This window comes from Balaenoptera borealis (genome assembly GCF_965194805.1).
Source record: "Balaenoptera borealis genome assembly, chromosome: 5".
Lineage (NCBI taxonomy): Eukaryota > Metazoa > Chordata > Mammalia > Artiodactyla > Balaenopteridae > Balaenoptera > Balaenoptera borealis.
Genome location: NC_138862.1, coordinates 83,326,377 through 83,340,986, shown reverse-complemented (window position 1 = coordinate 83,340,986; position 14,610 = coordinate 83,326,377). Strand labels below are relative to the sequence as shown.

The window sequence follows — 14,610 nt, the reverse complement described above, 5'->3', positions numbered from 1 at the left end:
CTCCACATCCTCACTAATGCCTCTTACCTTCTGGTTTTTGGTTTTGGGTTTGGTTTGTTTGTTTTGATAACAGTCATCCTAATGAGCATGAGGTGATATTTCATTGTAGTCTTGATTTGCACTTACCTAATGATTAGTCATGTTAAGCACCTTTCATGTGCTTGTTGGCCATTTGTATATCTTCTTTCAAGAAATGTCCATTCAAGTCCTTTGCCCATTTTTGTTTCGTTGTTGTTGTTAAGTTTTGAAGCAAAAAATAAAAAATAAAAAAAATAACAACAGGTCGAGAAAGAGTCTCCTTAAGACCCATCCATTAAAACCTTATCCATCCAGCTACCTGTCTACAGAATTACAAGGCCTGGATTTACCACTCACATTTTCAGAGGTGTCAGGAGTCATTTAAAATTTTCTACAATTGGACCTATTTCCCATACCTTCAACACACCCCCACGCAACCCCCTCGTGTGTGTGCTCGCACAAATTACTAGTCCTGTTTGTTTACTCACCCATCTTTTCTCTTTCTTCCTGTGGATTTGTAAGACAGTGGAACACCTTCTTCTACAATGTACACTCATTTTAATTGAAAACTTACTGAGTTGCCTTCTGCCTTTCCTTCTCCAGGCTAAATTTTCCAAAATCCTGGAGAAACAGTTTTCGCTCAGCGCTCTCATTAACTGGTAGAGGGAAGAAACGACAGACTCCTCGGACCCACGGTGCCTGCGTAACGCGGGCCAAGCCACAGCCGCCAGGCGGAAACAAACCTCAGCCCCTGGAGCTCCGAATCCAGACATGCAACGCGGCCATGGGTGGTAACGACGCTTGCAGAAACTTTGAGGAATCGATGGTGGAACTCCGACAGTTCTCGTGCTGAAAGAGCATGGTGCCTTGCTGGCAAGTTCCTTGTCCACCAAAGGACACCCAAGCTGCCTCACCTCGCTTCCACCACGTCCCCAAGGCCCCGCACTTCCGCAGGCCTGGCTTACCCGCTGCAGCCACTGCCTCTTTCCCCATCTGGAGCCGCGCCTCTCAAGACTCGGGCCTTGCGGCCTACATCCTCCAGGCCTACTCAACTTTAGAGTGTTCGTGTTTCCACCTTTATTTCCAATCTGATTAAGGCACAGAGTAGAGTTTCAGTAAATGCTGATAGACTGAATGAATGAATAAATGAAGACATCATAAAATAATAATTTTTTTATCCACACATGGCAGAAAGATTGTGGAGCTATGACGTCATACGGATCGGGTTCCAACACCAGTTCTTCCACTTAGTAGCTGGGTCAACTTCACCCCACTGAGACTTGAAGAAACGTTTGTTGGGGCTTCCCTGGTGGCACAGAATCCGCCTGCCAATGCAGGGGACATAGGTTCGAGCCCTGGCCCGGGAAGATCTCACATGTCGCAGATCAGCTGGGCCTGTGCACCACAACTACTGAGGCTGCGCTCTAGAGCCCGCCAGCCACAACTACTGAGCCCACGTGCCACAACTACTGGAGCCCGTGTGCCTAGAGTCCGTGCTCCAAAACAAAAGAAGCCCCCACTCTCCACAACTACAGAAAGCCGGCGCGCAGTAACGAAGGCCCACAGCAGCCAAAAATACATAAATAAAATAAATTTTTTTTAAAAAAGAAATGTTTGTTGAACGAATGAATAAAATGTTCTCTCAGAGATGTGTGACGAACTAAGTGCGATAATGCTTGTATCATTCCCCGCCAGGATCAGCGCTTAATAGAATTACTACTCTCCCTTCTATTCCACGTTCTGTATTTATGTAGACTGTGAGTGCCCTGAGGGAAAGGAATGTCTGACTCGGTTCTGAGCTCCCCAGGGTGCCGGGTCACATTAGGTGATGAGAATGAAAACGGAGGACCACAATTTTTAACGTGCTAGGGGCGGAGAAGATTACACATCCAGAAAGGATCTGGCCGCTTTGCAGAGACCACGAGTCTCATTATCCCCCAAGAATCTCAGCCTGCTCACGAACAAATGACGGCCGATGATACTTGCAGATGGAGTCTGCAGTCCACAGGACCCCAACCCCGGGCGCCTCAACATGCGGCCACCAGCGCCGCGGGGCCCCGCACCGTGCTCCTTGCTGCTCAGCCTTCAGGCAGGGCTAGGGGAGACGCATGCGCATTCCTCTCTCCGCAGCTCCTCCCGCCCTCCCTTCGCTAGTGCTTCGCATTTCGAGTGCTGGACCTTTTTGTCCCCTACTCCGTGCCGTGTCAGTTTCCGAGCGGAAGTGGTGACTGTGAGAGAAGAAGATGGCGGCCACTGTGGTGGCGCCGCCTGGTGTGGTGACCGGTCGGCCCAACAAGCGCAGCGGCAGCGGGCCGGCAGGCGGTGGAGGCGGCGGCGGCGGCGGGGGCGGCGGGGCAGCCAGAGGGGCGGAGGAGGAACCGCCGCCGCCCCTACAAGCAGTTCTGGTGGCCGACAGCTTCAACCGCCGCTTCTTCCCCATCTCCAAGGACCAGCCTCGGGTGAGCGCCGCGCGCGAGAGCTGCCAGAGGGCCCGGAGGTGGCGGAGCTAGAGCAAGTTATCTTTTCGACTGCCTAGTGAGGCGCGGAAGGACTTGGGTCCACTGTCTTTCCCAGAAATCGGGTTTATCTGGTTGGGAGGAAGGCGGAGAGACCGTCTAAAGCCCTGACGACTGCCTGACCAAGTGAGTGGCTGGCAGATTTGGGCACTCGTAATGCTGTCCACCTCATTTGGGAGGCCTGCAGGGGCTAATGTAGAAGCAGTGCTTCACACGGGGATTCAGTGCCTCAGGAGGAGGCTGCGCCGCCCTTATGTAGAGGAAAGAGAAATCCTTAGGTGAAAGGGACTGTCACCTCCTTTTGCCTCCAAAAGGGAGGTCATGTGCCTAAAAAAAGAGCAGGCTGGTCTGATCCCATAGTAACAGCTGTTTTGGATCTCTTACAGTGTGCTTTTTTTCTTTTCAGGTTTTAGTGACAGCTAGTGCTATCTGTCAAAAGGAGAACAGAACGGGTTCAGTGGCTGGTTGCCCGCATCCCCAGTATTGTCTAGACACTGGGGAACTGGGCTGAGCTAGTCCTAGGGATTGCTGGGTCACTCAGCGGTCCCCAGTTCAAAGAAAAGGACTTGCATTCGGTTCAGGGAAAACCCTCTTTGACTCCCCACTCCCTCTAAATAGTCTAATGGCTATTTATTTTGTACAGTTGATTGGGGTGGCTAGCCCCTGACTCTTAGAAAGGGATCAAGAAAGGAAATTTTATAGGAAAAAAAGCATTAGTGGTGCTTAAGCTTCTGGAGATGTAACTGATTTCTATATTATCCTTTGTCAGGGGTAGTCTGCTGTTCTATACCAGCTCTGTGTCTGATGCTAAGCAAGTGGATTCCATGCTTACATCCAAATTGCAACCCATTAGACTCTGATGTTCAGAGTATGCCATGAACATCAAAGCAACAGCAAAGTCCCAATGCAGCCAAAAATAAATTAATTAATTTTTTTAAAAAAAGAGAGAAAAGAATCAAAATAAAATAAAATTTTTTTTTAAAAAGGGAAATACAAATTAAAACTACACTTCGTTCCCCTGTAGATTGACAGAAAGTCCACACACTCTGTTTGGGAAGCTGTAGGGGAACAGGCACTCTCATACATTGCCAGTGTCAGGGCAAAATGGCACATTTTCCATGGATAGCCATTAAGTAATATAACACCATGAGCAATTAAGTCTCAGCAGGTTTAGTTTGAAATAGGAAAGATAAAGTAAAACTAGTGTTTGAAAATACTGATAGAGGAGTGAAAATTGTGGTTGAAATGGGGGAAAGAATGATACTCAGAGGACCCTCATGACTTTTTTTCGTCTCCTACCCTCAGGTCCTCTTGCCCCTGGCCAATGTGGCGCTAATTGACTACACTCTGGAATTTCTGACTGCCACAGGTGTACAGGAAACCTTTGTCTTTTGTTGCTGGAAGGCTGCTCAAATCAAGGAACATTTATTGTAAGGCTCTGCAACTTTTCTTTCCATGTTTCACCATTTTTTCCCAGTTTCCTTAGAATGTATATAACTAAATAAGAGGAGATTATGAGGGAGAAAAATGTGTCTGTTTGGATCCCATCATAAGGTCTAAGGGCATTCTCTTCACTTAGGAGGTGAGCAGCTGAAGCTGTGACAAAGATTAAAGAACAGCATTTGGATTTTTTCTGAATCTCACTTACAAACTTTGGACCCAATGGGTTTTGCTTTTTATTTAGTGGCTCCAATATGCAAGTTACAAGAGTAATATCTTTGTTTTTCCACTGAGCTTCTAAATATTGAGCTCTTCCTCATCTTTGTATCCTGGTGCCTAGCTTAGTACCACACACATAGTAAACACTTAACAGATGTTTAGCGAAGTGTTTTTGAAAAAGAGTGAATCTCAGGATTTATGGAAGCTTAGGAAATAAAGACTAGGATATTAGCATGGTCTCCATCAAACAGCTCCTAAATTTGGTATGAGCTTTAGAAGGAGAAAAGTGGCATGAAATGTGTGTTCCCAGGATACTTTGTATAACCTAAGTCTCAGCGGGATTTTTAGTTCAAATCCATGTTTAGGGACAGGGGTCAGGGTATGGAGAGGAAATAGCCATGTTTCTGTAACCCATAAAACAAGACTAGTGACAGACTATGCTGAAACCATTAATTATAGTTCATAAACCTCTTTGAAGTCGAGGATGCTGGCAGGAGCCCCAAAAAAGCTATAGCAAAGGAGTGTGAATGTTGAATGGGGGGAAAAAATAGGGAAGCTCTGCATGATCTTTATGCTTGGCTTACTCATCCCCCTCACCTCCCTTCCTTTAGGAAATCCAAGTGGTGCCGCCCTACATCCCTCAACGTGGTTCGAATAATTACATCAGAGCTATATAGATCACTGGGGGATGTTCTCCGTGATGTTGATGCTAAGGCCTTGGTGCGCTCTGACTTCCTTCTGGTGTATGGGGATGTCATCTCAAACATCAATATTACCAGAGCCCTGGAAGAACACAGGTCAGGATGGGAAAACGGTAGAGATGAGGTTTGGGACCAGCAGAGCCCTAAGACTGCTTTTTTGCAACTCTCTCCCTCCTATCCTTTACAGGTTAAGGCGGAAGCTGGAAAAAAATGTATCTGTGATGACGATGATCTTCAAGGAGTCATCCCCCAGCCACCCAACTCGTTGCCATGAGGACAATGTGGTAGTGGCTGTGGATAGTGCCACAAACCGGGTGCTCCATTTCCAGAAGACCCAAGGCCTCCGACGTTTTTCTTTTCCTCTGGTGTGTGGGTATCTGGGGTCCTTGAGGTGGGAAAGTGACAGGCTTCATTCAGCAGGAGAGATGAGTTAAAGTCCTTGTAGGGACTTCCCTGGTGGCACAGTGGTTAAAAATCCACCTGCCAATGCAGGGGACACGGGTTTGAGCCCTGGTGCAGGAAGATCCCACATGTCACGGAGCAACTAAGCCCGTGCACCACAACTACTGAGCCTGCACTCTAGAGCTCGTGAGCCACAACTACTGAGCCTGCGCTGTAGAGCCCGTGAGCCACAACTACTGAGCCCATGCACTGCAACTACTGAAACCCGCACGACTAGAGCCCGTGCTCCACAACAAGAGAAGCCACCACAATGAGAAGCCCGCGCACCTCAACAAAGAGTAGCCCCTGCTCGCCACAACTAGAGAAAGCCCGCACGCAGCTATGAAGACCCAGCACAGCCAAAAATAAAATAAATAAATTTATTTAAAAAAAAAAAAATAATGAAGTCCTTGTAACTTCTCCCCACAGAGCTTGTTCCAGGGCAGTGGAGATGGAGTGGAGATTCGCTATGATTTACTTGATTGTCATATCAGCATCTGCTCTCCTCAGGTGAGCTCCTCAGGGCCAAGGCTGCACATCCAAAGAGTAGAACTCTGAGGGTGTATTATCACCCCCTTAAAAGGCCAGGGTATATTTCTTCTCCTTCTTTGTCTTATCTACAGCAAATAGGTGCTATCATCTTGACCCCAGTATCTCACTGGCAGACTTTTTTGGGATTCTGGCCCATATCCTGCTGTCATAGTGTTTGATAGGTCTCTGGGGGGCTTGTGTTTGCTTCCAGAGAATAGTGCTTAACCTTGGCCCCCTCTGACTTCCCCACACAGGTGGCTCAACTCTTTACAGACAACTTCGACTACCAAACTCGAGATGACTTTGTGCGAGGCCTGTTAGTAAATGAGGAGGTAAGAAAAGGCTCCCAATGCCTCTTTAGAAGAAGGCTGTGATTTTATCTCAACGCTGATAAATTTGGTCCCCCTTTTTTTTCTCTCTCCATTTGCTTTTTTATTCTGCCCATTTTTAGGGCACAATAGACCCTACTGACACACAAAAGCAAAAGATTCATTTGTGGTTTTTGGCAGATCCCCAATACCATCTGACCACCAGTGACATGCTAAAAACATCTCAAGATCAACAGATTAATTGCTAAAAACATGAGCATCCACCATTACACATAATGTGAAAGTTTGTTTTCCCTTGGGCAGGGTTGGGGGAGTTTGGGTCCCCTTTTATGTTTTATTAAACCTTAGGAGGAAGGAAAAGAGCTGGAGAGGAGAGGGAAGCAGTATACAGAGAAAAGTCTCAGGCCACTTGGCTGTGACATTGCGAGGCAGTAGGAAACTTAAGAAAGTTAGAATAGAATTATACCTGGGATGTTCTTTCTCTCTTGCTTGCTTGGGTGACCTCTCTTTTTTTCTCCTCATTCAGATCTTAGGAAACCAGATCCACATGCATGTGACAACTAAGGAATATGGTGCCCGGGTCTCCAACCTACACATGTATGCTGCTATCTGCGCTGATGTCATCCGCCGATGGGTCTACCCTCTCACCCCAGAGGCGAACTTCACTGATAGCACAACCCAAAGCTGCACTCACTCCCGACACAACATCTACCGAGGGCCTGAGGTCAGCCTGGGTCATGGCAGCATACTGGAGGAAAATGTGCTCCTGGGCTCTGGCACTGTCATTGGCAGCAATTGCTCCATCACCAACAGTGTCATTGGCCCCGGCTGTCACATTGGTGAGTACAGGTGGGGAGGTCAAGCTGGCCATCCTAGGAGCAGGAACCTGGGGGAACCCCCATGTCTCCAGAAAAGGATACAGAGGGATAGTCCCAGAGAATAAGGAACTAGAGTGGCTGCCTTAATAAAGGAACAAATAGGGATGTAAAAACAGTGATACTTTAATTTGTGGCCTGTGAACCTGTTATTGGGTGACTCTTCACATTCCAGGGTACCCTTTATTCACATTCAGGACCAACTGGATAATTAACATGCAATAATAACATCTGTTTAGTGCATTGCAGTTTACAAAGGGCTTCTGCGTACGTTATTAAAAACCTTGTGAGGTTAAGTATTATTTATAGATAAGTTTAGAGATAAACAAAAAAGCTGTAAGGTTGTCTCACCCAAGGTCATAGCTAATAAGAGGCAGTGCTGGGACTTGAATCTGAGTGTTCTGATTTTAAGTCCAGTGTTCTTTCTACTCTTAGTAACTCGCTTTGGTTATAAGAAAGTGATGCTTCTAATGGAGCCACCCCTTTAAAAGAACAACAATAAGATTCTAATTCTAAAATGTACAAGAAGAGGTGGAATAATTTGGTTCTACTTTTAGGCATGGATTTAATTCTAATAAGGTTCTTGAGCTCAAGGGGTCCCCAGAAATCTTAAGGGTTCTCAGGTTCTTAAGTCCAGTATATAGTCTGTAATTGTTGTAAACCTGGTGGAGGGTAGTCAGGCGTCTCTGGCCCAAGCTTAGAGAGGGAGAGGGTATTCCTGGTGAATTGGGGATGGAGTAGTAGAGCTGGGTGGGAGCTGTTCTGATGTCAGTCAGCCCCATTCTCCACAAACGGCCCTGGTCTGGAATTGGAGCCCTGGGTGACCAGGAATCCTTCCTGTCCTGAGCCAGGTGATAATGTGGTGCTGGACGAGGCCTTCCTATGGCAGGGCGTCCGAGTGGCTGCTGGAGCACAGATCCGTCAGTCTGTGCTCTGTGACAATGCTGAGGTCAAGGAAAAAGTTATCCTGAAGCCACGCTGTGTCCTCACTTCCCAGGTAAGACCTGTTCCGCACTGCACATAGGCCCCAAGTTGAGTGGTGGTTATGCTGAGCCAGAAAGGGGCCTTATGTCCACCCAGTCCAGCCTGAATTGAGAGTCCCAATCCAGTGGTTTCCTTTGCCTTCTACTTGGCTTGGTTAAAAAAGGTCACTCTGATTTTCAGGATGTACTTTTCCCCAACATACTAATCAGTCTGTGCCACCCACTCCTTTGTTCTCCTCCAGGTGGTGGTAGGCCCAGATATCACGCTGCCTGAGGGCTCGGTGATCTCTTTGCACCCTCCAGATGAAGAGGATGATGAGGATGATGGTCAGTTCAGTGATGATTCTGGGGCTGACCAAGAAAAGGAGAAAGTGAAGCTGAAAGGTGTGAGGCTCAGCAGGTGTGGGGCATCTATCTGTGTGTCTCTCTGCCCCATAGAAAAACCAATGTTTTCCCCTAAGGGGTTGGTGCTTCTACTGGGCCTTTGCTAAAGATCTGTGCCTTTTCCAGGTTACAATCCAGCAGAAGTCGGAGTTGCAGGCCAGGGCTACCTCTGGAAAAGAGCAGACATGAACATGGAGGAAGAGGAGGAACTACGGCAGAATCTGTGGGGTGAGCTAAGCCTTATTCCTGCCACCCACCTTCTAAATCAGATTATTTTGAGGGAGATTGAACACTTCAGAATCAGACTACTTGTTCATTACTTTATTTATGCAGACAGAGCAGATATATTGCTCTCTGTCAATGGCTCTTTCAATATTTTTCTCTTTTCTCACCCTTTATGGATTCTCAGGACTCAAAATCAACATGGAAGAAGAGAGCGACACTGAAAGTGAGCGAAGTATGGATTCTGAAGAGCTAGATAGCCGGGCAGGCTCCCCACAGATGGATGACATCAAAGGTAAGTGGCCAGGGGAGCAGTGTCTGGGACAAAAGAGGAAAATCTCCAGTTTGGTTGGGCATAAAGTCAGAACTGGATGACTTAAAGCATCCTGGAGTGATACTGGCCCATGAACTTACTCTTGCTTTGATTTTAGTGTTCCAGAATGAAGTCCTGGGAACTCTACAGCGGGGCAAGGAGGAGAACATTTCTTGGGACAATCTAGTCCTAGAGATCAACTCTCTCAAGTAAGAGCACCTCCTCCTTATTCTCGCCTCCTCGGGGTGGTCCCAGGCAGGTGTAGGTTCTCTCCTACTTCTTCCCCAAATAGGAACCTGTTCCCTCGACATCCCAACTGGACAAGGCCGGTAGCATTTGGAGCAAGGAGAACATTATGTTTTTGCCTCAGCATAGACTTCCTCCTTCCAAAACCCTCTCTTTCCATGATGTTCCATCTGACTTTCTCTCCCCCAGTGTCCTGCCAAAGTCATAGTCCTACAGTATGCTGAAAGGGCCAATGAAGGCCCTGGTGTCACCCCAGTCTCCCCACAGGTACGCCTACAACATAAGCCTGAAGGAGGTGATGCAGGTGCTGAGCCATGTGGTCCTGGAGTTCCCCCTGCAACACACGGATTCCCCACTCGACCCAAACCGCTACTGTGCCCTGCTGATTCCCGTAAGCAAAGATTGGGGCTGGGTACAAGAGGTTGGGTGGAGACAGGTATACATCCTTACTGGGCTTGACTTTAAAGGAAATCAGGAGTAGAAGGTCTTGTGAGATATATGTTACTTGTGGTTCCTTTCTCCTTGCCTCTGGACACAGATTAGGTTCTAGAGCAGGTTTGGCTGGTCCAGGGGAGTCAAGTTAGGTTCAATACTGAGTGGCCTTTGAGATTCCAGTATTCAGATGGTACTAGACCCCAAAGGCATACCCAGTATAGACCTGGACTGTCATACTGTCTGACTGAAAATGATTTGACCCAGAATGAGGTGAACCTTTAGGCTGGAAACAGGTATTCTGAGGGAGCCTGCAGCATCTGACCCCCTTCACCTTCCCTAGGAAATTTCTTTTTCCCCAGTCCTGACTACCAGCACTCCCGAGTCCCTCTGACATAATTCCACAGGGCCTGTATCATCTCCCTCTTGTCTTTTTTTTTTTTTTTTTAATTTTTTAATTTTTGACCTTGCCATGTGACTTGCAGGATTTCAGTTCCCCAGCCAGGGATTGAACCTGGGCCATGGCAGCGAAAGTGCCGAAATCTAACCACTAGACTACCAGGGAACTCCCCGTCTTGTCTTGAAAGACCCATGTTATCAATATTGATTTTCTTTGCTGTCCAGGTGTAGGTGCATGCTCAGGAATATATTGCAACTTCTCCTTTCTTCCACAGTTGCTCAAGACCTGGAGCCCTGTTTTTAGGAACTACATAAAGCGTGCAGCTGATCATTTGGAAGCATTGGCAGCCATTGAGGACTTCTTCCTGGAGCATGAAGCTCTTAGTACTTCCATGGCCAAGGTGAATACCACCTCAAGCCCCCCAGTCCTGCATTTACTTTGAAACAGGCCTTGGTGACCTCCATGGAGACACAGAATAGACTGACATGAATCCGTATGGAGTTTGGTTAACAGCTTCATCCACCCCTAGTGTTGTGCTTATTGCTGGGATAGTTCAGCTTGGAGCCAAACTAGTAAGGCAACCATTTGGAGGTTGCCCTGGGAATGTTCAAAGCACTACCCAGCAGTAGTTCCAGAAGTCAGACCTGTCCCAGTATCAGAGTGAACAGCTCATTCTTATCTGTTTTGGAGGAGGCTGCTCCGTGTGTAGAAGGAGGCTGAGGGCCTGGTAGAGAGGCACTAGATCTTGCCTCCTCTTCCTCCATTATCCGTTATGTCTCGCTGAACCCTGCAAGGCCCCTGAGATCTCATCTCCTCTGCTGGCCTTCTGCAGGTACTGATGGCTTTCTACCAGCTGGAGATCCTGGCTGAGGAAACAATCCTGAGCTGGTTCAGCCAAAGGGATACAACTGACAAGGGCCGGCAGTTGCGCAAGAACCAGCAGGTAAGTCAGGCTGCCTTCCTGTCACTGCAGTGGTTGCCTGGTTCCCTGGCTCCTGGCCTTAGACTCCAGGTGGTTGGTCCCTGGGACTCTGGTTGTTAGAGCTGTTTATCTGCTAAGGAGAAAAGGAGGGTTATGTGCCCCTCCCTCAGTAGCTCTCCGCTCTGCTTCCTTACAGCTGCAGAGGTTCATCCAGTGGCTAAAAGAGGCAGAAGAGGAGTCATCTGAAGATGACTGAAGTCGCACTACCTGCTCCTGTGGGTGTGGTTGATTGCCCTCCTGGTTTCTGGGCCAGGGCAAGTGAGAGGCTAGTTGCAGAAGGATGAGTGACCACCATCTGAGCTGAGACTTAAAGGAGCAGAGGCTGGAGCTACAGTATTCTTCCCACCGCCAGCAGCCATGTGCCTCCCATCCTGACTGGGGAGTTGAGATGAGGGAAGTTGGGCTGGATAACAACTCTGCCTAAGGAGGAGCTAGGCAGGCCCTGCAGGTAGAGGAAGGCCAGAGGAACAGCTTTGTGCTCTGGTTTCCCCTCAGGGAACACCAGAGAGCAGTTGGCCCTCTCTGTTGCTTGTATTTGTTAATATTAAAAAACAGAGAGAGGGGTATATTTGGTTTCTGTCCAACTCTGACTGATCAGCAGTGGAAGTAGGTCAACAAAGAGTTCTTAACCTCTGATGTGGTAGCCTTTCTTAACACCTGGTGGAGAGGGAGAAGAGGGGTGTTGTGGCCACTAGGTGGGACTGTGGTGCCTCGCTAGTTGACCATTGCCATGGCCACGGAGGTAGAGGGCCTAGATTCTTTTCCAGACTTTGTGGGCCAATTTGTGGTCCTGGAGTGGTGTGCCTGAACCTAGTTCTGTAGAGAGTCCTAGTCCGAACACTTTACTGTCAGAGGGTGATGATGCCAAGCATATGTAAAGTCCATGAACCACTGCCAGTCTGTCACATGCTTTGTCCATTTGATCCAGTACTACTGTCAGGGAAGCTGGGCTACTTTTCATCTTATAGATAAGGGAATTTGCACAAGGTCTCATGACTCTTGAGGGGTAAAGCTAAGGACTTGAGCCTCATAATCCAGAATTCTTTTTCCTTCAGCATATTCAGTGTCTCAGTGAAGGGAAATTGCCCCCAGAGGCAAACACAACCCCAAGCCAGCAATGGATATCGTAAGAACAGAGGAAGAACCTGTGAAATGGGCTGTCCCCTAATATTGAGAGAGTATCTACTGCATGACAGACTTTTTTTAATACACATTTATTTATTTGTTTATTTATTTATTTTTGGCTGCATCGGGTCTTAGTTGCAGCATGCAGGATCTTTCGTTGCAGCGTGCAGGATCTTTCGTTGCAGCGTGCGGGCTTCTCTCTAGTTGCAGCGTGCGGGTTTCTTCTCTCTCTAGTTGTGGTGCGGGCTCCGGAGCACGTGGGCTCTCTAGTTGAGGAGCACGGGCTCAGTAGTTGTGGCACACGGGCTTAGTTGCCCCGAGGCATGTGGGATCTTAGTTCCCCCACCAGGGATCAAACCTGCGTCCCCTGCATCGGAAGTCAGATTCTTTACCACTGGACCACCAGGGAAAGTCCCCAGGCATTTTGCTAAATACTTTTCATGTGTTATTTTAGTTAACCTTCACATCAGCCCCTATGAAGTAGGTCTTATCCCCATTTTCAGATGAAGAGCCTGAAGTTCATAGAGGTCCCGTAACTGGTAATTGATAGAGCAAGGATTTGTTATTGGACTCTAGAGCTGGAATTTGTCACCTATATTGTCTCCTTTAACCTCAAACATGAGACAGGCCCTTCTGTCTCATCTTTTTGAGCTCTTTGTTGCTTTCCTATAAACCTTACTCTCTTAACACTTAAACTGTGGCAGATGTCTTTGGTAACAAGTGGCCCTCCTGGACATCACAGGTAAAATGGTTGCCTTTCTTCATTTCAGTTGGGTGGAGAGGAGTAAGATGAGGAAGGGGATACTGAACTGTACTCAGGGGTATGAAGGGGCATTACTCAGTATTTCTAAAGAGGGAAAAACAGGCTGGCCAGGGTTTGGCTTAATTTACTTTTCTTATTCAGGAAATTTCAGTTTCTCCTTTGTCAAATACAGGACCTAGTGACTAGAGAGCATAGGAAGGTTGTGGCATGGACCTAATAGGGGCAGTTAAATACATGCAACTGTAGGGTATCTCTGATTTATACCTGATGGGTGGCAGAGATCAGAAGTGGCCTATAGAACTTTTTAGAAGGAAAATATTCCTTCTAGTTGCAGTGATGAGGGAAGGCTTACAGGATTGTGACACTTGAGTGGCCTAAAAAATAGAAAGGGTAGAGGGAACATTATGAGCAAAGCAATGGGTTTCCATTTAAATATGGCAGATTAAACACATGGGCTTTGGGGACTTCTCTGGCGGTCCAGTGGTTAAGACACCGTGCTTCCACTGCAGGGGGCACGAGTTCGATCCCTGGTCCTGGTCGGGAAACTAAGATCCCTTGTGCTGCGGAGCGGCCAAAAAAAAAAAGAAAAAAGAGAAAACTCATGAGCTTTTTACTCCAAAACCACTTTCAAATGGTAACAAAGGAATTCTTCAAAAAAGGCACGTGACTCAATGATAAGGAAAACAGAAGGTGACAACAATGAATGAGAGACATCAACATTTTGGGGAAAAAAATAAATGGAAGGGTAAAAGTTGACCTAGCAGAGCAGAATGAGTTGGGCTGTACCTGCTGAGGTGGTTATTAACAAGAAGCAAACCAGTGTGCCCTTCTGAACCCAGAAAAGGCTCAGCAGAGGGGGTAAGGATTGGGGCTGAGAACTGGGGGTGGAATGGAGGAGAATCAGACAAAGATCTGTATGAGAAAAAGCTCCCCCAGGTCCCCACTTTATCTGATCCAACCAAGTGATTACCCCTACTTCTCTTCAAGAAATGGGAGATTTAGTCTGGAGAAATGGCGGGGGGAAATTTTCAGAGAAATATGTATGAAGGTTTCCTAAACCCAAAGGTCATGAGTTTCTACACTGACAAGAGCCCATGAGTGCCCAGCATAATGAACAAAGTAACACCACGAAATTTCAGAACCTCAGGGAAAATAAATCTTTAGAACCTCTGGATTCGATAGGAGGCATGGTGGGGATGGGATTGAGGGGCTAGATTGAAAATGAGGGATTAAATGAAAGTATATGAGTGGTAGGGCTCTGCATGTCAGCACACACTGGCTTATACCCCCAGGCCAAAACTAACTAAACAATTGCAGACAAAAGGCCTACAAATACTTACAATTTTGTTTGGGGGTGGGGGGGGGGGGAAGCCATCTTTCCTCTGCTCACCATACACTGAAGCCTGTTAGTTAATAAGCCAGTGTACATGGACAGAACTTCCAATCAGATTTTTAGTATCTCACTCTTACATGTGAATAGACTGTTAAAGGCCACCAAACATTTGAAGAAACTTCCACCATATGAAAGGCAGAGACCAAAACAGAAAATTGAAACCAAGGAAACTGACAAAGTAGGGAGCTTTTTGAAAACTTTAGGGGGGGGGGGTGGGGAAAGGCTATAATTCTCAAAACTCAGGGAAAATATTGTGTCTATGAATAAAGTGCTATGAAAAGGAAGAATTGGAGAACA

General features: G+C 47.2%; 2 protein-coding genes across 2 annotated transcripts in view; one reads left to right on the top strand and one right to left on the bottom strand.

The window, feature by feature from the left end:
* ABCC5 (ATP binding cassette subfamily C member 5) overlaps positions 1-2,080 on the bottom strand; it is a 200,400-nt gene extending 198,320 nt beyond the window's left edge. Inside the window, exon 1 of the mRNA XM_082393859.1 lies at positions 507-2,080. The gene's annotated coding sequence lies outside the window, so the exon portion shown is untranslated. The remainder of the gene's footprint in view (positions 1-506) is intronic.
* Positions 2,081-2,237: 157 nt separating this feature from the next.
* EIF2B5 (eukaryotic translation initiation factor 2B subunit epsilon) lies at positions 2,238-14,273 on the top strand. The gene is made up of 16 exons (XM_082393036.1): positions 2,238-2,477; positions 3,840-3,964; positions 4,805-4,990; positions 5,082-5,259; positions 5,765-5,845; positions 6,121-6,198; positions 6,722-7,034; positions 7,922-8,067; positions 8,296-8,437; positions 8,564-8,665; positions 8,847-8,954; positions 9,091-9,181; positions 9,486-9,609; positions 10,325-10,450; positions 10,883-10,993; positions 11,169-14,273. The coding sequence occupies exons 1-16, from the start codon at positions 2,262-2,264 to the stop codon at positions 11,226-11,228; spliced, it is 2,187 nt and encodes a 728-aa protein (XP_082249162.1). The 5' UTR covers positions 2,238-2,261; the 3' UTR covers positions 11,229-14,273.
* The last annotated feature ends 337 nt before the right edge of the window (positions 14,274-14,610 follow it).

Excerpts from the sequence above, each read along its gene's own strand:
- EIF2B5 (XM_082393036.1), top strand. The coding sequence starts at position 2,262 with ATGGCGGCCACTGTGGTGGCGCCGCCTGGTGTGGTGACCGGTCGGCCC. Across the intron at positions 8,068-8,295 it reads GCTGTGTCCTCACTTCCCAG|GTGGTGGTAGGCCCAGATAT; the intron begins GTAAGACCTGTT and ends GTTCTCCTCCAG. Across the intron at positions 9,610-10,324 it reads ACTGTGCCCTGCTGATTCCC|TTGCTCAAGACCTGGAGCCC; the intron begins GTAAGCAAAGAT and ends TTTCTTCCACAG.